We start from the raw sequence: 26,651 nt of genomic DNA on the forward strand, positions 1-26,651 counted from the left end.
TTGAATGACCCGTTCTAAATAACCCGAGCTGCACTAGAATTGAATAATTGATGACATGAATCTACCTGAAACTAGAGCAGGCAATGGGCCGTGCTAGGCCGGCCCGTCGTGCCTTCCCCCAAAATTGGCCCAGCTCAGGCACGGATATTTGGCTTCTCGGGCCGTGTCGTGTCAGGCCCACTAATCCAAACGCACGCCGCGGCCCGCTCAAGGCATGACCATTTTCGTGCTCGGGCCGTGCCTGTCCCATGGGCTTTTCGTGCCTTGTTCGTGGGCCGACCCATGTGCTTTAATATTTTTTTATTTAAAAAAAAATTGTTATATAATTGTTATATTTTTAGTACTTTTTGTTTAATAAATGATGATTAATGGTTTAAATATATATTTTATTAAATATTAATGTACTTTTTGTTTAATAAATGATGATCAACGGGCCATTCTTCGGGCCGAGCCGTGCCTGGTTCGTGCCGGGATCCACCGCGCCGTGCCTGAGCAGATTTCTGAAGAATATCGCGTCGGAGCCCGTCTCAAGCCCAGTCGTGCCGTGCCCGTGCTTCCTCGATTTTCTCATCGGGTCGGCCGTGCCGTGGGTCGTGCCGCCCACCAGCCCGCGGCCCTTTATACCAACTCTTGAATTGACCTGATCCTATTCAACCGACTCGAGTGTTTATCATCCCGTTTTGAAGACATCCGAAATAACTTGATGACAAGCCACCCGAAATAACCTGACCCTGTCTGACTTCTTGCAATCCCGAACAACCGAACCTGAATTTGACCTGCCTTAATTGACCGGTTTATCAGATCTACTTCAACCACTCAAAGTTGCTTTTGCAAGATATTTAAGCTCGAGATATTTGAAAATTTCAACCAAATTAATCCACCAAACTTCACTTTTAAAGAAAAATTAATTAGCATGAATTTGCATAAGATCATTTTTTATAAATTATTTATTTCATCTTCTTTTTACATTTACAATTTTCAAAATTTTGAAGACTAGGGAATAAAATCGTTAAAATAAAAAATATAAAACGTAAGGAAATGATCGGGACAAGAGGAAGACCGGGAAAGTACATTACCAATAAGCGGGAAACTATCGACCAGACCGTTACATATCCCACCGGCTTCTTTCAAAAATCGCAACACACACCCCCAAAACCCTAGTTCATCAGAATTATCGAAGAATCAAACCTATCGATCGCAATTCGCATGTTAATCACTTCAATTCCACACGAAAACAAATAATTTCGAATCAGGTGATTTCTATTTTCCTACATTGAGATAGATTTTAACAAATTAACGAAAAATTATGTGTTTCTGGAATTTACATTATCGTACAAGTTTTTTGTTGAAGATTTGATTGATTATTTGTTGTATCGTATGATAATTAAGATGATTGATCAGTAACTGAGGTGATTAGTTGTGATTTTGATATTATCAGCTTAATTTAGGTTTTTCAGATGTTTAGTTTTGTTCTATTTTGATTGATCAAGTTGTTATTCAATGCGTTTCGTAGTTATCGGAATTCAATCTGATTAAATGCTTTGATAACTTGATTGATACAATTGTAGCTATCTTGAGGAACAAATTAAGTGAAATTCGTGTTGCTGAGTATATATTTGTATGAATATGTTGTTGCTATCGGTGTGATGTTTCTGTAATTTTCTTCTTTGCTTTGAATTTGCGCGTTCCTATTCCTTAGGTTGATCTAGATTACAAGTTATGGAGAGTTCATGTTCCTGTTGTTAGTTATGCGATTCAATAATTTGAATTTGTAGGGAGTCGTTAAGTTTACGTTCCTATTGTGTTTCTCTTGTAGGGAGACGATTTGTGGAAGATTTTGTTTTCATGTGTCGATTTCAACATCAGGATCCTTTCTTAGGACTGGTTCTATGTTACTGGTGTTATAGGCAGATGACATTCGTCTGAGGCGTAAGACTTGAAATAGGATGGACTGTCTTAGGAGTCGTTGATGAAGCATGATCTATATGCCAGAATGCTTTTATGCCTGCATGGTTTGGATTAGCCTAAAGTTCAAAATGTTCTAGTATCTTTTTTCGGAGCCTCTTAAGATTACTCATTGAATGCCTAGTGAATGTGGCGGTGTTGAGGAATTTAGGATTTCGTGTGGCCTTTCTTGACCTTTTATGTGCTTTTGGTGAACTTGTAAGGCTCTATTTATGTGTTTGATGTCAGACTACGGTAGCTTGTCTGGCGTGAAGATTCTGGAAAAAATAGGGTTGATCATTCTTACAAGTCATTTGTTCGTGGTGTAAGACTTAAACAAGGATGGAATGCCATTAGGAGTCATTGAGGTAGCATGATCTAAATGATAAGGATGTTACTGTTTATATATGATTTGAAATGAGTGTTATTTTCGGAATGTTATAGGAGTATGCTTCTTCGTGAACCTCTTGAGATTACTCATTGAATGCCTAGTGGACGTAGCGTGTTGAGAATTAGGATTATATGTGGCCTTTCTTGATGTTTTTATGTGCTTTTGGTGAACTTGTAAAGCTCTATTTATATGTTTGTGTTGGACTAGGTAGCTTGTTTGGGATGAAGAATCTGGAAAATTAGGCTTGATCTTTCTTACACAGTCACACAGTCAAATACTCAAATAGAACGTGCTTTCCATTGCAACGAAACATAATATTCGTGGGTGATGTTAACCACTATCTATGATGTTGTTTCTCAAAAGCCACTCCTTAATCGTAACGTTTCTTTTATCTATTCTTATATACGGAGTATTTATGTCTCTCCTGTTGTATGCAGAGTGAAGAATTGATCAATTCTGTATATAGTCTAAATGGCTGAATCAGATAAGCCGGACTCTTCAAATATCAAAGCCAAATCAAAATCATCATTTCTAGGTACTCTAATTGACATTACCTTATTAGCATCTATTAGTAGTGCAAGGGATGCCTTATCACATCTCATTATTTCATTTGTGAGAAGGGTATTGGGATGACCTTTCATTGCAGTCTAGAGTATAACTGTTTGTCAGAAAAGGGGCAGTGCCACACGAAATATACTCTTATGTACTTCACTTGTTCAGTCCTCTTAAAATCGTTGCAACTGTAACTTCATCGAAATGATGGACTTAAATTGGGTTTGGGAACATACAAAGAACTAGTATAACTGTTCTGCTTTCTGTTAACTCTGAAAATATGCTTGAAACAGACGAGGACCTATCGAATGACTTCCTTAGCTCCTGGAAGTCCACTGTCACAGGTGGTGATGACATGGACTTCAACTTTGAACCTGTCGCAAAAGGCAAGAACAAGGCATTTGACTTTGGCATGTAAGTTCCATGAAGATTCTCTCTTTCATGTATCATATGTATAATGGTGTTATGTTAGAATTGTTACAGTGTTGCACTTTGTGTGTTCTTTTTCTGTTGTGTGCTTTCTATCCTAGGCTTGATTCTTTGAAAGATGTTACAGTGTTGCACTCATGCAGTCATGCTAGTCACATGCTGCTTTCAGTCTTCTCTCCTGCTTTCATCCCAACATTGTACGAAGATAGTAACTAAATAATTTGCAAGTTTTGTCAAACGGTCAAATGTACTTGTTAGTATCATTTTTAGAACTTGACTATGGTAGTGTTGTTGATCTTTGACAAACCAATTTCTAATCTCCTTTTTTGGAGAGAAGGGGAAAGTGACTGAATGATATCACATGTAGGTCGCAACACCACATGGCGGTTATTTACTCTCTATGTGTCTTGTTCTAGTCTGGCTACTTGGTCCATATTAAAACTACGGTTTCTGGTTCACTCTACCTACCTCTAGTATCTCACTTCTACACTGTTCTGATGAGTATGTCTTTACAGGGATATGGATTTCTCTCTTGATGATGCATTCGGAAAGACGTCTTTTAAATTGGATATGCCAGATATTGATTTTTCTATTTCACCAAAGAAATCACCAAAGTTAAAGGAAAAGAATTCAGAAGGGGAATCTACTGAGGGAAGTCGCCAAGAGAAGAATGCCAGCAAATTCGACTTTTCTTTTGACTTTAACGGGTATGCTTCCATTGTATATTCTTCATTTTGCTAATTACTGAAGTGTTCGCTATTTGTGCTTTTAAAATTTAACCTAGCAATCAAATAATTATGCTTTTACTGACCTTTCTTTTTGTCATTGTTCGACTAATGAAAATGAGTGTTTTAAACATACGACAAAAGTACATCACATAATGATTTATTAGCTTGAAGTAAAAAAAAACTCTTTACTTTTTAGGCAAGGTGATAATAATGAAAAAGGCAAAAGTAGGACTACAATAATTGCTAATGCTGTGCCACATGCTGGACAAAAAAAGGATGGACTCCATTTTTTTGATAAGGAGAAAGCAAGTCTTGATACCAAGTCTTCTGGGTAAGGCAAAATGTAATGTGTTCAAACCAGAATGAACACATTAGACTTTGATATATACAGATAAAGTAACTGGTTCTGTGCTTTACGCCCCTCACTTTGGTGTTTTTGCACGTAACTTTATCATAGTCCTCACGGCTTTGGGCAAACCTCTACATTTGTTATTCACAGTGAAGGAAATGGACAAAAACTGCACGACAACCCTAGTTCACATGGCAAAGAATTGATGAAACACGACTCAGCTCTGGAAGACAAGGAAAAGAATGTTGATGTTTCAAGGTAAGGCTATTGTGCGAAAAAAGTACAAAAGTACTCTGATTTACAAGCTACTGTCTCATGGTTTAGTTGGTTAGAAGTCATAGAAATTTCTGCCTTTTGCAGGGATGGTGATAGTAATAAAAATGGAGAAACCGGGACTATGGTTGTTGGTTCTTTGCCAAGTGATGGACAAAAGGAGAAGGATGAACCCCATTTGCTTGAAAACAGGAAAATGAGTGTTGATATCAAACCTTCACGGTAAAGCAAACAATCATTTCACCTTAACCAGTATAGATATATCTCTACTCATCCCTTAATTTTTGCCACAAATTCTAAAAGTTCTCGTAATATAAAAAACTCCTTCAAAATTTGCAAGTTCCGAGGCCCCTTTTTATAGGTACTTTTACATGTCGTATTGTCAGTGATGCTCCAACAGCTATTTACTGTCTTGTTTAGCCACTTAATTTAGCAAGGTTGGATCTTGGAGCTATTTAAGGCCTCTTATTTCCTTTCTTCTGTAACAACTTCACTATTCAGCTTGGCAGCTAAAGTCCATGTTAATACTATTCTAACTCACTGTATGCTAAAATTTTCGGATCAATTTTCATGCTCTGCTCACGGGTATGTCTTTTCAGGAGTAAGGAAATAGCTTTTATTGAAGTGTTTGGAAAGATACCATCACTCAAATTAGATAAACCAAATAGTGATCGTTGTGTTCCTTCAAAGAAACCTTCAAAATTCAACAAAAAACTAGCAGAAGAAAGATCTGATAAGGGAAATTGTCAAGAGAAGATCGACAAATTATCATCACCTCCGCGCTTGACAGTGAAATTAGATGCTGCTCCTATTAGTGAAGAAGATAAAGTCGTTGGAGTAGTTGAGACTCTGGGGGAAGATAATTTCACTTTCGATATTGCAGCCTCTTCTGCGGCTAATATATTTAAATCAATGAACTCCGAGGTCGCATCTAATACTGAAATACAAAGATCAGGCTTCGAAGATTCTCCAGCACCAGCTGACAGGTTACATGCTTTTCTTGTTCTGCTTTACGTTTCCTGCAATATGAGAATATTGCCATCTTGTGTTCTGCTGTTGCCTTTGGTTCCTAGATTCATGAACAATCTTCATTTAGGTAATTAGGTTGATCTATTTACCACTTCTATGTTGTATTGCTGCCTTGCTGCTGCACATAGTCTTTGCTAATTACATAGATATTCTGTGATAGGCATCAAAACTGAGTGCCTCCCTGCCCTTCTTCCTATAGTTTGTTCCAATTCTTAGCTGACTGCGTAGGTTCATTGCAAACTTGACGAGCCTTGGACAAATGAAAATACTCTATAAAGCAGTGAGAATGAGTAATTGAGTTAAACATTACAAAAGTTCTGTTTTAGCTTAATGTGATGTTATGGTTGCTTTCTTTTCATTCTAAATCGGTTTTCGCATGTGCAAAGCATATCTTGTTATAGTATCAACTCTTAAGGTGAAAAATTTACTTTGTGCAGTAAACCAACTCAGGCAAATCCTATATCAATGCAAAACCAAGTGTCTGGAGCAAACAACTTTTCCATGGTACGAGATACAAATGATGGTGCTGGGATGAAACTTACTATTGCAGAGAGCAAGATAACAGGGTCAACGCCTGTGGGAGCTTCAGACTCGGGGTATAGCCAGCTCATTCACATTTTATAAGTCCTGAAGGTACTTCTTGGAAATAATTTGAGGCCACATGTGCTATTGACAGTGATGATCCCAGTCATGAACGAGACGTGGAAGAATCTGATGACAGTCCTAGTTCATGTGCCAAAGAAATATTGAAACAAGACTCAGCTGTTGAGGAAAGGGGAAAAAATGCTGATATTTCCAGGTATCATACAACAGATGTTCTCAGATATACAATCTATTATCTCAAGATACTATTGGCTTTAAGTCATCCAGATTCCTAGTTTCCTACGTTTTGCAGTGATGTCGATAATAATGCAAATGAAGAAATCAGGATTAATATGGCTGTTCAACTTGTGCCACATGGAGAAGCAGAGAAGGTTGGACTTCATTTGCTCAATAACAAGAAAATGAGTACTAATGACAATTGTTCTGGGTAAGGGAAAAATTTTGTCATCCTGGCCACTGTCATTTTTTGACCATAACTCTTACATAGTTCTCTCAAACTTTTAACCACATCAGGCATTTGTTTAACCCGATACCGCTGGACAGGGAGATGGGATTACCATTTTTTGTTATACCTTTATTTTTATTTTGTTTCTTCTGTGGAAAACGTTCTTGGTTCTATTCATCAGTGTCATTGAAATTTACTGTATTAGGTTAAAATTTTATAACCAAGTGCTGAACTGCTGATACGTAAAATGAGATTTCACACAGGTATTATAGGTCATAGGATGTATCCCAGAGAATTTTTTGTATCCGGAAGAAGTTATAATTTTTACCAATTGATTGGACCTGTTTTGTAAGTAGCGGTGATCCATACATGTTGGATACCGTTGTAATTGACTTGCAGTGCCTTTGTATCTTGCTTAAGTTTTTACCTTTGTTGCAGCATTCGACTTCCTTCATTAGTTCCGTCTAAAGGGATATCTAAATCTAGCAATCAGGGGTATGAGGAACTCAAAGAGACGATTTCAAGCACGTCAACAGTTCAGAATTCAAGTCTTTGCCAAGAGAATAGACTTCCGTTTGCTAAGATAGTGCCTAGTCTTCCTAGCTTGAGAATGCCTACTCTTCCTAGCTTGAAAATTAAAAGGTATGTTCTCTTTTAAATGATTTTTACAGTCACAGTGTCATTTCTTGACACCCTGACACTGCTGAGTTCAGTATTTAATCAAGAAAAGTGTTGTAGGAATACGATCCCAAACAAGAAGTCATCTTCATTTACTTTGAAAGAACCCAATGCCATAGGAAATCTTGAGAAAAATGAAAGGCTACAAGTGAAGAGCAAGATGGTTTCTCCTGTGAATGTTCCGAAACAAACACCTTCAATTCCCTCTTTGAAGCGAAAACCATCTGAGGTGTTTTTCGTAAATGTATCCTGTTCAAGTTCATGCTAAGTATTTATGAGCTATGACTCATACGAGTAATTGGCAGGCTGCTGATTTACACCCGTCAAAACGACTCTCATCCAGTGAAAGCAGGTATAGGCATGCATACACTGTTGGTGTTAGCTTATATTATATCACACTGCTGTCTTGTATTCCCTCCATCCTATTTTTGTTATACACGTGTGACTTTGATGGTATGTCGACTTTGACCGATAGTTTCCTACAAGATGCAATAGGAATAGCATAACCTTTTTTGAACTGATACTCCCTTCATTTCATTTGTAATCACCCTTTGGCCTTGGTTTGACTACCGCTAAATTTTTCACAAAGTACAATAGTTACAACTTTTTGTTAAAAACCCTAGTATGAAAACAAGTGTTTATATATATTAAAACGTAACAAATTAGACATTTCACCTTTACATATATTTGGGTCGATTGATGGTCAAAGTTATATCAATATCAAAAGTGGACAATATAAACAGGATGAAGGTGTCGATAAGTAAATGAAATTGGGACAATAAATCTGTGATGGATGTACTAATTATTTATGTTCAACGAATGTGCAGGAAGTCAGAAGTATCAGCCAGAGAAGCTGTAAACAACGTAACAAGTTCTACATGCTCAGAGGTATCATGCTATATGCTGTACAGAGTGCATTTTATTATCCTTCTGGTTCTTGTAATTAGTTTATTGACCATTGACATGGCCATCATTTAGTTGAATTCCTTCAATAGGATGAGTTTCTGTTCTTATTTTTACATGACCATGCATGAAAAACCTAGGTTCCACCACAAGGTACTATGCTTGAAGAAAGCCAAAAGAACGCAACAGCTGAGAATTTGGGACAAGAGTTTGATTTTAGCCTAGAGACAAACATGGAGAACCTAGGTTTCACATTGATGGAGAGTGATGTCAATGTTGAAAAGGCGGAGGCATGTGCCAAAGAGCTTGACGAGGTTTGTGTTTCTCAATTACTTGGTGACGCAACTTTGCTTCTGTGTTCAACGCTAAAACGCTATTTTCAGAAAACATTGGTTGCGTAAATCATCTAAATTTTGATGATTGCCCTTCGTCTTAATATTTCCTTTTACGGTAATTACCAAATCCTTAGTAAGATGAAAATACGTCTTCCTTTTCATGTTCTACAGATATGTACCATGTTGAAAAAGAAGCATGACGAAGCCAAGGAGTTGTTGGTTAGAGCACTTGTCAACAACAACAATCTTCTCATGTTGAACCACCCTATCTGTGAAGAGAAGATATCCTTTTATAATTTGCAGTTCCACTTTGCTTATCGTCTTTTTATTCCATATTCTGTGAGTAACTGAGTATTATGACTGTTATCGGCTCTTGCGGGAGGTACGATTGTAGATTTGTAGCCCTTTACTATCACCACATCCACAAGATTCAGAGATTTGCTTCGAGACTGATGTTCAGAGCGCAGGAGGCTGGAGTGTAAAAGATTTGAGTGATGGTGATCTCACTGTAAGGTGTCTATCTATGTGATTACTTATACTCTATTCCATACATACTTTTCTTTTTAGCTTTGATTCCCATCTGACTACCAACATTTCTAGAAATATGTGAAGGTAAAATGTCAAATTCGTCACATTTGATAGATCAAATTAACTTTCATATAATCCTTTTAAAAAAGGTTTTATCTGTTGTGTATTGTTAAAAAATAACGGAGAAAGTTGTCTATCAAAGTCAAACGAGGACAATATAAAGTGATATAAATGAGATGTAGATCCATCTATGGACGTGTACATCCATATGATATGGATATATACGTCAAATGGATATATACGTCCACAGTTGGATCCACATGTAACCAATCTGGACCCCCACAAGTTTTGAACAGAGGGTTTTGTTATTGCTGTTGCTGAAAAAGTTCGTCATGAAATTATTTTAAATTTAAAAATGACCTTATGTACTTGAATTCAAGGCCCGGTTACCGTACATGTGGTTGCATGAGCTAATGTAAGCTGTCATGTTTCGGGTCTACTGCAGGCTAAATCCCAGAGCTAAGAGATACAATATACTGTGTTTTTCCGGAATCAGGTTGGACATGATGGGCAATCCGATATTCAATTCTGGCGTTGATCGATGTTGGATGATAACATTGAGAAATTCATAGCCGTATATCTTTAACGTAGGATCGGACATTGGATCAGTGTAATTAGGCAACACTTAGATGCATAATATTATGTAGATTAATAGTAACATGCTTTAACCAAGTAGATTTGGTGTGACTGCTCATTTCATCCCTTAACCATAGGTCCGACTTCCGAGTCCTCAGAGGGTTGATCCCTCCAATGCGAATGAAGCTGCAAGCTGGGCAAATTTCTTGGCCTGTCGCTTACTTTTAGGAGAGCAACCGGTATGTTTTTACAGTTTGTCTCTTGTAAATCGGCCATATCCGTCTTAAAGTGTAAAACGAGTCAAATACTACCCCATTTAAGTGGACAAAACAAGAGTCCGTCATTCCGTGAACATTATGTCTATTTGACTCGTTTTATTGTTTAAGACGGATCCGTCTTTAACAAGAATTTAGAATGTTTTTAATGCCTCGCCGACGCCAGTATTAAAGAACTCTACTTTGATGAATTAATAATATCTGCGCTAGTTTAACTTGTTCCACTAGTCCTACTTTTAACACTAAGTTATTATACCACCTATTACTCCATCCAAAATAACAAGTTAAAATATCAGAGCACCACATGAATTTTCCAATAGAAAAATGCCTACATTGACATTACTTTGAAATTGAGTACTTCTCTCCCGAGGGTCTTATCTTAACACAAATAACATTATACATACAGTGGTACAATAGCATTATACAAACAAGTTATATCTTATCGAGCTTATGTGTAATTTTATTGAGTTTTTTTAAAGTTAATTTTTTTCTTTTATGTTTAAGTGAGTGAATTCAGAAATTTTATGGTATAGCTCGACTTCTTTAAAACAAAACTCGAAAACTTTATTATATAGCTCGGGTTTTAGACCATATAACTGGGTATAACTGGTTGTAGGATCTCTTAACTGTTATCTTAAAACCAGAAAATGTTAAATTTTTTGAATAAAAAATAACCATTTAATGATAAAATATTATAACTGATTTGTCATTTTTAACCAAAAAAATTGATGGTAATATTTTCTTAGGAAATATATTTATATTCTATCTTAATAGCAACTCAGTAAATCTCTCTTGTGAGTTGTGACGTGTCAAGTATTACCCAGGTGGGTAGATAAGACAAAAATCAGAGTGACTAGGAAGTCGCCAATGGCTTGTTTTTATCTACCATATTGGTTTTATTTGACCCGTTATAAGCTTGTGAAGGATATTGTGATCATCCGTCACAAATGAAAATTTGTGTTATCGTAAAGTTCTAACCGACGAAAATAGTTTGCCTAAAATTATACTTCTTCATACATCATGGGGCAAGTCATCAAAAGAAACCATGAGATGAGACTATTATAACTATTCTTTTCCTCCAAGAAACAATGTCTGGTTTTATTTTGTTTCTTTCTACCCAAACAATCAAACCCGCTATTTTTCTTCTTCACCCACAGTTTATTAATCACTCTTTCCATTTATTCCCTCTTATCCAACCCCAATACTTCAATACTTTCTATATATATAACCTCACCCCACAACTACTAAAATCCTCACTTAATATCACTCTTCTACTATTACAAAATATCAAACTCAAAACCGACCAACCAAAAAAAATAAAAAATAAAACCGTCTTATGGAAACAAAAACGACACCAACAATACCAACCCTACCCGGTTCACACCCCGGTTTCGGAACACTAGGCTGCCATTTAGGCCGAAGACTAGCCCAAATAGGAGTCCGAGACGTGTTCTCGGTCCCGGGTGACTTCAACTTAACCCTACTAGACCACTTAGTATCTGAACCGGAGCTGAACCTAGTGGGTTGCTGTAATGAGTTGAATGCTGGGTACGCAGCTGACGGGTACGCGCGCGCGAAGGGCGTGGGAGCGTGTGTGGTGACGTTCACTGTAGGTGGATTAAGTGTGATCAACGCCATTGCTGGGGCCTACAGTGAGAATTTGCCTGTTATTTGTATAGTTGGTGGGCCCAACTCCAATGATTTTGGTACTAGTCGGATATTGCATCATACTATTGGGGTTCCTGATTTTAGTCAGGAGTTGCGTTGTTTTCAGACTGTCACCTGTTACCAGGTACTTTCTCCGTTCCATTGAATTGTTTACATTTGCTTTTTGGGCATTATTCATAAGTGAGAAGAATCTTCAATATAACTGCTAATGTATAACATAAAAGATAGTCATGTGAGATCTTGTTTAAATCGTCTTACCGAGTGCATTATGAAAATCAAATTTTTATAATTTTTAATGATATGTAACTAAAGATATGAACAAAATAAAACAAGTATTGACATACATGCATAAAGCAAACGTAAACTATCATATGGAACAGAGAAAATACCAAATTTTCCAAAACTACCTTATAATGCTTGTACACTTTATTTTTTGTTATTATGGTCTTATGTCTTACAATCATATAAGTACGTCAAAAGTATACAAATTCTCTTATGAGACGGCATAAGATGACGTCCCATATAATGGTACTCCCTTCCTTCCACGTCAAAAGTTCACATTTTTTTTTTATGTCAGGAGGTCTTCGTTAAGACGCTCATTTTTATCTAAAAGTTTTGGTGACTTATTTACATTTAAATATGTCCACTTTTCTACAAAAAGTTAGCTGAATAACAAACACTAATTATAACATTTTGTCGTCGGTCACATTTTACCATAAAAATGGTCATAGTTTGTCTGAAATGGGAATTAGTGCTTTTACGTCAGCAAAGAGTCATCAATTTACTTCATTTTTCTACTTAATTAATCCATCTTACCTAAGATTATGTAAAAATGTCCTGACAACTACTCTAGTGACACACCTTTTTTTCACCTATTTATTTATTTTTTTACAATTTTTGTATTATATTCCTTAAAATTCAGCGATTTTATGCTGATAAATGGGTAGATGTGTCACACTGAAATAGCATGAAACCCTCCCTAGGGACCAGGGTCCCTTGAATTGACGGACTTGTGGCGCTTTTTATTTCTTGTAGTTTTTATAAAGACTATATTGATGTAACTGAATTTGAGCAGTTAAACTAGCTGATATTTGCACAATTGTCAAGTTTGGATTTGTGAGTTTAAACATTTGTCTTTTGTGTGACATTGGTAATATTGCACGTTGGTTGGTATATTATTCGGTGACACTAACTCATTTTGCTAATACTGTGACGTACTGTTTTGGGGTTGAAGTGGACAATGGTGTTATATGGATTCGATTATGTGACATTGGCTACTTATAATGTGATTCAACCAGTACGATGTGGTGCTTAATTGAATATTTTCTTGGGTGTTAATGTGTTATGACTCAGTCGTTCATAATATAGGGTGTACTGATCTCACAAACTAACATTTTAAGAAGTCACTCAATTTAAAATCATTGATCATCAATCGCGCTTATATACGTAACTGTCAAGTTTTCAGTACACGAGCGTCCGAAAAAAACACCCTAGTTAAATGTGGGAGGTTTTTAGTATTTGCTGAGCTTTGATTATGTTGAAAAATAATTAACTGAATTTGTCAAATAATAACATGTTGATGTAACAGGCAGTGGTGAACAACTTGGAGGATGCACATGAGCAGATAGACACTGCAATTTCAACTGCTTTAAAGGAAAGCAAACCAGTTTACATTAGCATCAGCTGTAATCTCCCTGCAATTCCTCATCCGACTTTCGCCAGGGAGCCAGTTCCTTACTTCCTTTCTCCAAAGTATGCATTTTTCTGAATCCAGCCGTAGTCTCTCTGTTTGCTATGTAGTATTGTTATACGACCTTCATTCTAATTATATTGTCCCCATTTGACTTTTAACGGTCAATTTCTCATTCTGGATTAGCGGGGCCACACAGCCTCCGCTCCAGTGAATCGTTCATCAGTTCTGAAAATCACACATATTCATATCACGGTGTTTGCTCACAATCAATATACCAAGCACTCTAATTAAATGTATATGACTTTAATTTAACCATATAGGGTGAGCAATCAGTTAGGCCTGGAAGCTGCTGTAGAAGCGGCTGCGGAGTTTCTGAACAAGGCTGTGAAACCAGTCCTTATCGGTGGACCTAAACTCAGGGTTTGCAAGTCCCAAGAAGCATTCGTGAAGCTTGCAGATGCATGCGGTTACCCAATAGCAGTCACGCCAGCGGGTAAAGGGCTGGTCCCGGAACACCACCCACACTTCATTGGCACATACTGGGGTGCTGTCAGCACCACCTTTGTCGGAGAGGTGGTAGAGTCAGCTGATGCTTACGTTTTTGTGGGTCCTATTTTCAATGATTATAGTTCTGTGGGATACTCCTTACTGATCAAGAAAGAGAAGACCGTCATAGTGGAGCCTAATCGTGTGATTATTGCTAATGGTCCATCTTATGGCTGGGTTTTCATGACAGACTTCTTATCTGCTTTGGCAAAGAAGTTGAAGAAAAACACGACAGCCATGGAGAATTACCGTCGGATATATGTTCCTCCTGGGATGCCTTTGAAGTGTGGGGATGGTGCACCTCTTAAAGTCAATGTTCTCTTCAAGCATGTTCAGGTAAGTAATAGACTCTTGTTTATATCTTCTTAGTACTTTCACATACTTTACATTGTGAATTTTGCATGAGCAATCTATCGTATACCTTGTTGCTCATGTGAATATAACTGTAATGTCTTTTACCAATGATTTAAACATGGAATCATGTTCGAGGATATGTCAAATTCACCCTTTAATTGAAATAATCATTTCAACGTAAAGTCTAAGTTGGTGGTTGAGATTAGGTCACTCCGTTCATACCTTAAGACCCCTCATGCCTCAGGCGAAAGCCATTTGAGCTTGAAGCATAAGCCATGTTCTTACTATGTGGCAAAAGTTTCAGTTTTAGTGTAAACTGATGGTCGAGTCCAAGCCAATGATTTTATACGTTGATATAAACCATGCGGTATTTAATGAAAAGAAAAACAGTGACGGTTTTGAGAGCCATTTGAAATCTTTTAGTTAATCCATTATATCGCAAAGACAAAACAACTACTTGATGTAGATTGAATGAGATGTGATGTAGTGTGCCTGTATGGCTTTTTATGATCTTGCTTGAGCTGAAAATTATACAGTTAATACTTTTCTAAATTGTCATCTGACGAAATAAGTCGTGCAACAGGATATGATTGATGGAAATACTGCAGTAATTGCTGAAACTGGAGATTCATGGTTCAATTGTCAAAAGCTTCGTCTTCCAGAAGGCTGTGGGTAAGTAAAAAAATCACCCTTGTTCAACAAATGCTATTCCTTTCTTTTGGAAAAATCCTTAGATTCTAATTTTCTGTTCCGTCTTTTACTGCCGTTCCCTGAAAATTTTGAATGGTTTTTCATCCACGTGATTTTTTTTTTCCTGGTTTGCTTGATTGGTACATGTTTCTATCTTTTGCATCTTCTTTTCCTGCTATAGGCAATAGCGAATACAGACAAATTTCTTTCCGAGGTCCGGATTAATATTTAAAATCTATACACATAAAAAAGTTCTAAATTTATTTTTTAAGCCTGAAAATTAGACAAAATACGCAAAAAAAAATTCTGTTTCCGGTGTCCGCGCACCCCGGAATGGCCTTAGTAGATCCGCCGCTTGCTATAGGCAGAGATTTTCCAATGTATGACTTAATAATCGGTTCTTCCCTCCCAATAATAAGTGCTTGAGAAGTCGTGAGCATAATTGGTTCCCAACACTGGCTTTAAGAATTATTGTGGAATATGTAGGTATGAATTTCAGATGCAATATGGGTCAATTGGATGGTCCGTAGGTGCAACACTAGGATATGCTCAAGCTGCAAAGGACAAGCGAGTTGTTGCTTTCATCGGTGATGGGAGTTTCCAGGTTAGTTGTTAAAAAAATTGGTGAAGTATTTGAGTTTCGTGTCATATAGGAAGGAATGTTGTGTAGATATTTGGTACCGAAGTTGTTAGTAATTAACACACACCCAAAGTGAAGCGTCAAAGTAGCATAGCTCTATGATGCTCGTTGAGTTGACTGTAGATAGAATATGGCTGAAATTTTCTGATGGTCTCTCAGGTCACTGCTCAGGATGTTTCAACAATGATCCGATGTGGGCAGAAGAACATAATATTCCTCATTAACAATGGTGGATATACTATTGAAGTTGAGATTCACGATGGCCCTTATAACGTGATTAAAAACTGGGACTATACGGGACTTGTCAAGGCTATCCATAACAATCAAGGAAATTGTTGGACTGCAAAGGTAAATTTGCTTACCACTCAATTTGTTCACTTAATCATGTCTGAAGTGCTTCTTAATAAGTACTATTGACCTAGGTGGCACATATCTAAAGACATGGCTTTTCTCTGCTACATATCATTAAACTTTCCGAATATTCAGGCGTGGTACTGTAATACATATAGGATAGTCTTGTTGGAAATCCACTTTGAATAAACACACGAATTCGGGAAGTTTTACCATATGTGATGTCTCTCACATGTGAATCAAAAAGTGAAGTTGTACGCCGTTTTTGCTACAAGAGCCCTGAAGTTGAGTAGTTAACCTCGTCTAAATGCAACAACTATAACTAGACCTGTCAAAAGGGCCATTCGGGTTGGGCTCTTTTCCATGTAACTTTTATTTCTCCAGATTGCATCAAACACCCACCGAATTGGCAAATTCTAAGCTGCTTAATTGACGTTCTGTCTGATCATAAGACTAAAACTCTCATCATCATGTGCAGGTTCGAACAGAAGAAGAATTAGTAGATGCCATAGCCAATGCTACAAATGATGAATACAAGGACTCGTTATGTTTCATAGAAGTAATTCTGCACAAAGATGATACCAGTAAAGAACTGTTAGAGTGGGGCTCTCGTGTTTCCGCTGCCAACAGCCGACCACCAAACCCCCAGTAGGATTTATTTCAGACCGAGTACCGGGATAATGGGATTAACTGAGTATCACTATCAGACTATAGTGTATCATGTATGATGACACTGTAGTACTAGATATGAAAAATAATGTTTTGATTTTCATGTAAATAACTTCTTGTTTGAGTAAACTCTTTTTATTCGGTGGTTATTTCGACAGTTATGTGAGGTCCGGTTTTTGTTATATTCATGAACTTCACTTTATTCTGAAAGCAGAATCATGTTTTTGTTATATTCATGAACTTCACTTTATTCTGAAAGCAGAATCATGTCATTGCAGCTGAGCCTGAGAATATACATCACAGAATTTGGACAGTTTGTTTCGAAGTTTTGTCGGAGTATCCACAATTACAATTCAGGATGTCATTTTACTTTTATGTTTAGGCTCTGTTTGGTAAAACTAACTGAAAAGGTAGCTGAAAACTGAAAAACTAACTGCTGAAAAGGTAACTGATAAGGTAGCTGAAAATTAGGAACTAATAAGGTAACTGATTATATAAAAAAAATGTTTGGCAAACTAACTGAAAAGGTAACTGATTTTGATGAAATGATATAATAATTATTTAATAGTATAGATTTAAAGGGTAAAAACGGAAAATCAAACCAAATCAGGTACCTGAAATCTCAAATGCTACTCTAGGTAGCATTTCATTTCAGGTAGCTTATTTGGTTAAATAAGCTACTTGCCAAACACTTACAAAAAAATAAGGTACCTGAAATTTTGGTCAAATAAGCTACTTTGACCAAATCAGGTACCTGAAATGCCTTACCAAACGGAGCCTTAACTTGTTTAATTACGGTAAATATTTGTAACCTATGTTACTCTGACTCGATCACTTGGCTATAAGTGCACGACATGGCCTCGGAGTGTTGGATAGGGTTATTTTTCAAGAAGTTTTCAATTTTTGGTCTAACATGAAATGCCAAACTGTGAAGAATCTCATATTAACCCACATGTGAGTATCCAACATTGAAAGAGAAAGAGAGATTGTACCACTTTATAATCAAGTGAGTTACTCCTCTTATTGTCAATTGGTTTTAGGATGGAACCTCCCTTGTGTTGTTGAGTGGTCCTCTTCATCGTTCGGGTGCAGCCCAGACTCATAGTGGGCAAGGTCATCTCGTCTTTTATCTTAAATTTTTTCGAGTGAGAAGGGATGGCAATGGAGCAGATCTAGATAGGGTCCGATAGGATCCAGATCCATATCCGCCACACCAACGTTGGATCCATATCCGACCCATATCCAGTGGATCCAAATTTTCCAGATCCATTTTCAAATAAGTGGATCCATATTCAACCCATATCCATAAGGTCCGAAAAATAAGGATCCATATCCTACCCATCAGGATCCGGATCCGCGAATCTGGATAGGGTCCAGGATTCGTTGCCATCTCTACACTTACAAATTGTCTATTGTGTTTGTGTAATGTTAGTAGGGATGACAACGGACCAGATGTGGGTAGGATCCAATAGGATCCAGATCCATATCCGTCACACCAACGCTGGATCCATATCCGACCCATATCCGGCGGATCCAAATTTTCCAGATCCATATCCAGATCCATTTTCAAATAAGTGGATCCATATCCAACCCATATCCACGGGGTCCGAAAAATTAGGATCCATATCCTACCCATCAGGGTCCGGATCCGCGAATCTGGATAGGATCCAGGATCCGTTGCCATCTCTAATTGAGACTATTTGTGTTAAAAGAAAAAAATAGTTTTATCAAATCTATACTATATATTAAATCCAGAAACCAAGGGACTTTGATGTAATTAAAGAAAGTTATACAAATTAATTATACTATATAGTTTTAAATTACTAGCACCGTGTGATGGACCCGATTAAGGGATCTCAATGCAAATATTATATAGGTTGGGGTAAAATTAAATTGTATAGATGCTTGATAATTTTCCTAAACATTTGTAGACTAAAACATGGTTAATTTCCTTAAAATAAAATAATTAATTAAGATGGTCAATTTTCTTAAAATAAAATAAATAATTATATCAATTTTCCTCAATATTTATAGAAGACTAGAAGATGGTCAATTTCCTTAAAATAAAATAATTAATTAGTATAAACATGCACACTTATGGTATTAATTATTATTATTATTATTATAAAATTATATATTAAATTTAAAATTTATGTAATTTTATTAAAATTTATAGTTTATTAGATGTAGATGGTAATTATTTAACATACAAATACAAAAATATATTATAAGTAGGTTATAACTAATTCAAGTTAGATTTCATAACATATAATATATTAATATTGCATGATTCTTAAAATTGCATTTCTAAGTAGTAAAAGTAGTTTCGTCAGTAAAGAAAAGAATTGTAATAACATTAGATATATTTTTATGATAGCAAATTAGCAATCACTCATTTGAATAGTAAAAGTAACAATATTATCAGCGAGATTATTGAAAGTGGTAGAAACAACAACGAGAGTAGTGAAATAATCAATATTAATGCGGCAATAGTGAACGTAATAATAATTACGGCGGGAGTAGTGAAATTATCAATATTAATGCGGCAGTAGCGACAGTAACAATAATTACAGCGGGAGTAGTGAAAGTAACAGTGATTATGGGCAAGTAGTAAAATGTCATTACTATTGTTTCATTTAAAAAAATATTAATAGCGAGAGTAGTGAATTTGTCTCAAAATTTATTTGATCGTAATTTTAGGATATGTCATTTAAAAATATATTAATGATAAATTTAAGGGTTATGCAACTTTAAGTAATTTTATTTAATGAAAACAAAATTAATGGTAAGTAGAGGTAGCCCGGGCGAAGCCGGGCACCAATACTAGTCTAATTGGAAAAATGGAACCAGCCAAAGGTAATTCGACATATATTAACCTGACCCAATAATGACCCGAACTAATTTGAAACGACCCGATTCGGAAATGAACTCGCCTAAAAATAACTCGACCCAAATGATCTGACTCGATGCCAACCCGACTAACTCATTTGCGAGGTCTACAGTCTACCTTCCGTCCCTCCCCCTTTCCATGACGCAACTGACGGGATCTTACAATATTTTGGAAAGCTGCTGCAGTTTACATCCAATAAATTCATTTGCAAGGTGAATTTTCTACCATTTTACATTTTTACTTTACCTTTTTAAATTCATTTGCTTTGTGAAAGTACGAGTATTAATTAATCGGTTTACTTTTTTTTTTTCCTTTTTTTAAATTCTGTTCATAATTATAATGATGCAATTACCTATATACTGTTATTTTGGCTTCAATAAGACTTGTCAATTGTTTTAGAGACGTGGGAATGTAAAAGATTTGGGCTTTTGTTAGATAATAATATTGTTATCTAATAATTTTAGTGAATTAGTTTTTCATAATATGAATTGTCAGAAACTTTGTTGATTGTTGAAAGGAATGAAAACCCATTGTTGTTGGAATTGTTTTACTTACTGAGTTGATCTTGCGTAAAACGGTTTTACCCAAAAATGCGGGTAATTAATAAAAGAAACTTTAGAAGGGTGTTTGGTAAAATGTAATGAGAATTAGTAAATGTTTGTAGATGTATTTCTGGAACACTGTAATCATGCTGGATGATGTTTTAAACTTTTAATCATTAAAATGTGGCGGAGCCAGGAATTGACCACAGCGGGGGCGAATGGGTAATAATTTAAGGGAGACTCGAAAAAAGTTGGAAAATTCTTACTAAAAACTTTCAAATTTCTGACCATCAACGGGGCGCTCGCCCCTGCTAGCCCCACCACTGTCATTAATAAAGCTGTCACTGTAAATATATTGATGTTGTTTGAGAGAGAGAGATTGTGGTGGCTAATGTGTATGCTGCTAATTTTGTTTCGTTTCGTATCCAGTCGCCTTGTTGTGAGTTGTATTATCTGGTTTCGGAGAAGAAATTGATTGCAACAGCAACAATCCGGTAAAAGTACAGTTAGGCATTCACGGATATACCTTGAAGTACTCGAGGTCCTAGACACCACGAATAAAATTATTTTGAGCATTTTCTGGGTCAGCTAGTGCTCTTATGAAAAGGTTTGAGAAGGTCCAGGATAACGCAGTCTATCCTAGAAGTAGAGCTTGCAGCTTATGCTTCTCGCTGTATTAGTTGATATATATGGTCTCAAGCTGGGTTACCGTATTGGCTAAACCTCTCAGTTTCGAGCATGTTCTACAGTGGCTGTTGTTTTAAGATCTATTTTTCAGACGGTCTGTTAAGTGCGTGTAGTTGTATTGGATTTGCCATATTTATAGCGAATCAGGCAACCTAGGTCTGATTGTGCCAATGCAATGGTATAAGATGAGATATACCAAGTTGTCCAAGCTTCGATCTTTATGTGTTTCATCATCTCGTGTGCACAAAAGTCATTCTAGATCGTTCTCAGTATCGGAAGATAGTCGTCTTTTAACGACAACTTCTGTCCCTATATCTAATTTGCTGCAAGAGTACATAAATTCGGTTACCCCATCTCATGGCTTAAAGATTCATAGCCATATCTTAAAAACTGGTTATCAGTCTAATACGAATATCAGTATCAAACTCCTCATTCTCCACTTGAAAGTCGGTTCAGTTAGTTATGCCCGACAGTTGCTTGAGGAAATGTCTAGCCCAACTCTATCTGCATATAATTATTTGCTCAATGCTTATGTAAAGCGTGGAAAAATTTTCGAGGCATTTGCGTTGGTTCATCAGATGAGTAGTTCAGGGTTAAGGCCAGATAGCTTTACACATTCGTTAATTCTGAAAGCGTGGGCTGCTCTACCCCGTTCTCTCTTTTTGGCACGTGACTTTGGACGACAGGTACATGCTCAGATTATACATGATGATAGTAAAGGTGATGTTATTCTTACTGCGACCTTAATCGACTCATATGTGAAATCTGAAAGGATTGATTATGCTAGGCGGGTGTTCGATATGATGTTGATAAAGAATGTAATGTGCTCTACTTCATTGATATCTGGCTACATGAGCACTCGTCGTTTTGATGAAGCTGAGACAATGTTTAAGAGCATAGCTGAAAAAGATGTTGTGGTGTTTAATGCTATGATCGAGGGTTACAGTAAATCAACTGGTACAGCAAAGAAATCGGTTGAAATTTATATTAGCATGCGGAGATTAAGTTTCCTTCCTACTGTTTCCACCTTTGTGAGCCTTCTTGGAGCTTGTTCTTTGTTGGCTTCGGCTGAAATTTGTCAACAAGTACATAGTCATTTGATGAAGACCCGGTATTTTATAGATGTGAAGATTGGAAGTGCTGTCATAGATATGTATTCAAAATGTGGAAATGTCAACGATGCTCGTCGAATATTTGATTACATGCCTGAAAAGAATGTGTTTTCTTGGACATCAATGATTGACGGATATGGGAAAAATGGAAAACCAAGCGAAGTGATAGAAATGTTTACTAAGATGCAAGAAATGGCCCGTATTAAACCTAATTACGTTACTTTCCTATGTGCTATTTCAGCTTGCGCGTATGCTGGGTTGGTAGACAAAGGTTGGGAAATATTTGAAAGTATGGAGAGAAAATATTCTTTGAAGCCTCGGATGGAGCACTATGCTTGTATGGTTGATCTATTAGGACGCTCGGGAAGGCTAGAGCAAGCGTGGGAATTTGTAATGAAAATGCCCGAAATACCTAATTCAGATGTTTGGGCTGCTTTGCTCAGTTCAGCGAGACTGCAAGGGGAAATGGAAATGGCAGGGGTAGCTGCTGATGAACTTTTCAAATTGGGGGCTGATAGTCGGCCGGGGTCTTACATGGCCTTGTCGAATTCTCTGGCTGAGGCTGGGAAGTGGGACCGTGTTGATGAAGTTAGAGAGATGATGAAACTGAGGAAAATATCAAAAGATACAGGCTTTAGTTGGACTGGAGTAGATGACTCGGAAAAGAAAGAGCCCATTCGAAGCATTATGTGAAGTGGTACTGTATGAAGGATTTGTACATTTCACAAGGAGGATAATACAGTCGAACGGCAGATTCCAAACTGAGTGGTTGCGGTGGAGGCGGGGGTGGCATGCTATGTTACTCAGTCTCGTTTGGAAGTATTGACATGGGTATGCCATACATGTCAAAGTGTCGGGCTTGGGCTATTTTATGAAAAATCCACTTGTTTTACCGTGAAATGAGGTTTTCAGGTGTCATACACACAACCGTGTGTCCGGTGTCGGACATGAGTATGTGAGGAAATAGAAGACTTGAAGCAACATAATGGCTATTTCTCAAAAGATTGCAGATCCACATTCCACTCTTGGGTGCTTGGGAGCTATTTTGGAAATTCCAGCAACTTTAGAAGATGCAACCGGGAGGTATTTTTTCCGCGTTATCTTAAAACAGTTTTTGAATAGCAAGATGTGTACATAGTGATTTTATTTCTGAGTTAGTTTTCTTACTGAAGCAAAACGCGAACCCAATCCCAAACTTGATCATTAAGTCCGTGTCATTAGTTCTCCGTATATTGTCATTCTCATTGATAAAGATTAAAGATCCATGGTGATGCCGACACCCAAGTTCGACTGTTTGAGGTTGTTTTGAGGACTCTGATATCTTTAGTTGTTCCTGTCCATTGCATGTTTATTCTGTCAATCTCTTGTATAAAGGCACTTATGGCAAACCTGACGACTTTGGTCAAGTTATTGACTAGATTTCAAGGTGAGACGTGTCGAGTTCTCAACTTAGACGTTGTACACTGTTGCAAAGACGCTCCCTAGTAGGTGAGCGGTGAGCCTATCAACAAATGCCGTCTTCTGCAAAACTCTGTAACTCGAGTTGGTTCATTTTACAAGTTCACAAAGATACTCTTAATCCAAGATAAAAGTGGAGAACATATCATTCAGGCAGGTTTAGATCAAGCCACTTCGAATCTAGACGATATACGATACTCCCGAGTCCCGACCTCTTAGGAAAAGGGAGTCGGAGTAGACCTGCCCAACGTGGCAAACTAACTCCGCCTAGCCTGCCATATTGGACCCAGAATCTTCCAGCCCGTCTGCCACTCTGCCAGTGGTCTGGCACAACCTCTCCTGCCCTTTACTAGTGCCTGGCCCAGGGCAAACTTTCACAGCCCAACCCACCCGAGCCCATATAAAAAGCAAAAATTACGTTTATATGGGACGGGATCGGGCCAGACATAAGATAGTTAGATAGCTCAGCCTACCCCTTCCCTACTTCCTAGTGTCGTCCCCGGACCCTTGACCTTGAGTCCAGCTCGTACACTGGCTCTGCCCAGCCCACTGGCCACCTCTTGTGAGACTGAAACTGGTTACATACTAGAGCCTTGCGCATTTGTTTATAAGCAAATGAATGAGACGGAAGCTCCATTTTCCTATTTTCACCCCATTTGCTTTTTGAAGGTTAAAGTTTTCGAACTTTGACCGTCAATAAGTTGGAGAATAAAAATTATTTATTTATAAAACTAAAACATCTACAATTAATATCAAGACATCTTTCACGAAAAAAAAAATCAAGAAAAAAAATAACATATATACATTGAAAAATACGGTCAAAGTAGCGTTTTGGAGACCGCAATATGTGACATAACTCGACAAACAACATTGCTGTCGGGATGACAATGGATAGGATCTGGATAGGATCCTATAAGATCCAGATCCATATCCTTATGTCATATGGTGATCCAGATCCGGTCCATATCCACAGGGTCTGCAATTGTCAGATCCATATCCAGATCCTCAGGATATGGACTGGATTTGGATCTAACCCGTATCCATTTTATGGTAAAACAATCATTTTTTTAAATATTAAAATTATATTTTTTGGATTATACTACAACTTACTATTTTGTTTATATTGGAATACAAATGCTAAAACTAAAGTTGTGAAGATACAGAAATATAGTGTTATAAAATATAAAATACAGCAGCGATAACAAATAACTTTTTGCAATTGAAAAATGTTAATGAAAAAGAAATCTTAGCTTATTATATGAAAAACTTTAAGAGAAATATATAATTTTACTATTTCTTTAACTCATTTTTTAAATTTCATTTTAAAATTGAATACAAATGGATCCAGGGTAGGATCTGAATCTCAATCATATGGATCCATATCCGGATCCGTTTATATGCGTATGGATCCAATCTATATCCATATCCACTGGATCCAAAATATTGAGATCCAGATCCGACCCTTAGGATCTGGATCCCAGGATCTGAGATCCATTGCCATCCCTAATTGCTGGACTTGACTGTACAAATATAAGTCATATATAAACTTGACATTAAAAATATTCAAATCAATCCCGGCATAGCCAGCTAATTACTCAATTATCAACATTTTCTGGACTTCATTTGTTAAAGAATTACAGGAGTAAAACTAGTCAAGCAATGCGTTGACTTTGCTCGATTTTCGCAACCAAGCCAGTTAATTACTCCTATAATTTATAACTTAGCCTATATAATTGTATGTAATGTGCTCATATTATTCATTAAACCCAAAAAAACCACCATTGTTGCATACATATATAATTGATTCAATGAAGATATATACTATTGTAATACTATTTTTCCTAAGAAATGTCGGAGAAAATGTAATATTAGCTCAAACAAACGTAAAAAACCATCTAAGTACATTGTGGTGCTACAAGTATGTACACCAAGATTATGTTGGTCCGATGAGGTTAGGTGGCCGGCCTTGCTTAGGGCCGGGTTGTTATCATGTATCGTCACCAATCCACAGTCCAGCGACGCATCAGTCTTATACACCACCACCAGAGGCATCACTCCCATCTCTACCCTCGCCAGCACCACCTCCACCTTATCCAATAAAGAAAAAGTTCACGCCGCCACAAAAACCGCCTCCCGTCCCTCCTTTGTAGTGCAAAACAATGTTATGTACCTCCATTGGCCATTTCAATAAAAAAAAAAAAAAAAACTTGGTGTGAGAGAGACGCGTATTCTTTTTTACGAAAACATTTTAAATACAACATATATCACCCTAACCGAAGAAGAAGAAGAAAGACGACGACAACAACGACAAGGGGTGAACAAATTTGTTAGTTGTGCTTCTCCGCATTCCTTTCGGAAAACTTTCCGATTACTGTTATTAATGTTATTAATTTTTATTTGTTGGCCAAAACTAATATTTTATCTAAGATATACGGAGCAATTCGAATTATCTACATATTATAAAAGCCGAGTTTTTTTAAGCTTTCTGATTGACCGAGAGATTTTAAGAAAACATGCATTTATTTTGTTAGTGATGGGCCCCATTTGAAAAAAACAAATTAATTAACTTCAGTCATTTTCTTTTGTACGTTTAGTTTTACAAATTTATATTTGTATTTTTTATATCTAGCTTAGTGTATTTATGAACGTGATGTTTACTCTTTTCACGTTTCTTAGTAAAACTCATTATTAAAAATACCTGTGCACTTTTTCCACCGGGATTAAAACTAGTTATTTGTAAAATGAATAGAGCGGTAATGAGAGATTGTGTTAAAGAGCTAATCTCTTCCAAAATAAACGTAAAATACTTAAATGTCCTTTCCAATCTCTACGATTACCGTCTCTTCTAAGTTTTTGTGCTAATGGAATCACTAGCAATAATTAGGATTAAAAATAATATGGAGTACCCGTACTAAATTAGATTGTATAAGTGTTTGAGAATATCATGTGTTGTCTTAATTAGATGTTTGTATACACTTTACTCGTCAATATAGGTGACACTTGGGTTCTGAACATGACATTCTCAATTTAAGGCCTTGTTTTTCTTGGTTAAATAGAGTTGAACTGAACTGAATTGAGCTAAAATAAGCTGAACCAAATGAAGTGAGCTAAGATGAATAGAGTTAAATAGAGATGAATAAAAAAGGAAGCATAATGGATCTTACTTTGTGAAAATACGAGTATTAATTAATCGGTTTATCTAACTCTTGCACAAAAACGAGTGGGACAATGAGTAATTTAATACTCAGAGTAA

The 26,651-nt window shown here is 36.8% G+C and overlaps 3 protein-coding genes across 9 annotated transcripts; all 3 read left to right on the forward strand.

Annotated features, from left to right (window-relative positions):
• Positions 1 to 1,026: 1,026 nt before the first annotated feature.
• Positions 1,027 to 10,050, forward strand: LOC141596147 (uncharacterized protein At4g18490). 7 transcript variants are annotated; one of them, XM_074416230.1, is made up of 20 exons: positions 1,028 to 1,253; positions 2,543 to 2,683; positions 2,773 to 2,870; positions 3,181 to 3,301; positions 3,832 to 4,023; positions 4,241 to 4,375; positions 4,544 to 4,651; positions 4,754 to 4,888; positions 5,266 to 5,652; positions 6,133 to 6,291; positions 6,372 to 6,494; positions 6,591 to 6,725; positions 7,182 to 7,385; positions 7,482 to 7,650; positions 7,727 to 7,773; positions 8,249 to 8,309; positions 8,465 to 8,638; positions 8,831 to 8,941; positions 9,079 to 9,172; positions 9,693 to 10,050. In XM_074416230.1, the coding sequence occupies exons 3-19, from the start codon at positions 2,807 to 2,809 to the stop codon at positions 9,139 to 9,141; spliced, it is 2,388 nt and encodes a 795-aa protein (XP_074272331.1). In that variant the 5' UTR covers positions 1,028 to 1,253; positions 2,543 to 2,683; positions 2,773 to 2,806; the 3' UTR covers positions 9,142 to 9,172; positions 9,693 to 10,050. The 7 variants fall into 7 exon arrangements, with proteins under 7 accessions (XP_074272332.1, XP_074272331.1, XP_074272330.1 ...); XM_074416229.1 differs by having other exon boundaries at positions 2,543 to 2,655; XM_074416231.1 differs by lacking the exon at positions 2,543 to 2,683 and having other exon boundaries at positions 1,027 to 1,253; positions 6,574 to 6,669.
• A 1,107-nt stretch (positions 10,051 to 11,157) lies between these two features.
• LOC141596148 (pyruvate decarboxylase 1-like) lies at positions 11,158 to 16,891 on the forward strand. The gene is made up of 7 exons (XM_074416234.1): positions 11,158 to 11,890; positions 13,355 to 13,518; positions 13,780 to 14,341; positions 14,943 to 15,031; positions 15,536 to 15,653; positions 15,849 to 16,037; positions 16,519 to 16,891. Exons 1-7 carry the CDS (start codon positions 11,435 to 11,437, stop codon positions 16,690 to 16,692), a joined length of 1,752 nt encoding a protein of 583 aa, XP_074272335.1. The 5' UTR covers positions 11,158 to 11,434; the 3' UTR covers positions 16,693 to 16,891.
• Positions 16,892 to 19,659: 2,768 nt separating this feature from the next.
• On the forward strand, positions 19,660 to 23,244 carry LOC141596150 (pentatricopeptide repeat-containing protein At1g28690, mitochondrial-like). Its single transcript, XM_074416235.1, has 2 exons — positions 19,660 to 19,811; positions 20,571 to 23,244. The coding sequence occupies exon 2, from the start codon at positions 20,999 to 21,001 to the stop codon at positions 22,631 to 22,633; it is 1,635 nt and encodes a 544-aa protein (XP_074272336.1). The 5' UTR covers positions 19,660 to 19,811; positions 20,571 to 20,998; the 3' UTR covers positions 22,634 to 23,244.
• Positions 23,245 to 26,651: the final 3,407 nt, after the last annotated feature.

This window comes from Silene latifolia, chromosome 8 (assembly GCF_048544455.1).
Source record: "Silene latifolia isolate original U9 population chromosome 8, ASM4854445v1, whole genome shotgun sequence".
Lineage (NCBI taxonomy): Eukaryota > Viridiplantae > Streptophyta > Magnoliopsida > Caryophyllales > Caryophyllaceae > Silene > Silene latifolia.

Coding starts and splice junctions, on each gene's coding strand:
- LOC141596147 (XM_074416230.1), top strand. CDS start 2,807: ATGGCTGAATCAGATAAGCCGGACTCTTCAAATATCAAAGCCAAATCA. Junction 2,871..3,180: donor ATCAAAATCATCATTTCTAG/GTACTCTAATTG, acceptor TGCTTGAAACAG/ACGAGGACCTATCGAATGAC. Junction 8,310..8,464: donor CAAGTTCTACATGCTCAGAG/GTATCATGCTAT, acceptor TGAAAAACCTAG/GTTCCACCACAAGGTACTAT.
- LOC141596148 (XM_074416234.1), top strand. CDS start 11,435: ATGGAAACAAAAACGACACCAACAATACCAACCCTACCCGGTTCACAC. Junction 14,342..14,942: donor TTCTCTTCAAGCATGTTCAG/GTAAGTAATAGA, acceptor GTCGTGCAACAG/GATATGATTGATGGAAATAC. Junction 15,654..15,848: donor TCGGTGATGGGAGTTTCCAG/GTTAGTTGTTAA, acceptor ATGGTCTCTCAG/GTCACTGCTCAGGATGTTTC.
- LOC141596150 (XM_074416235.1), top strand. CDS start 20,999: ATGCAATGGTATAAGATGAGATATACCAAGTTGTCCAAGCTTCGATCT.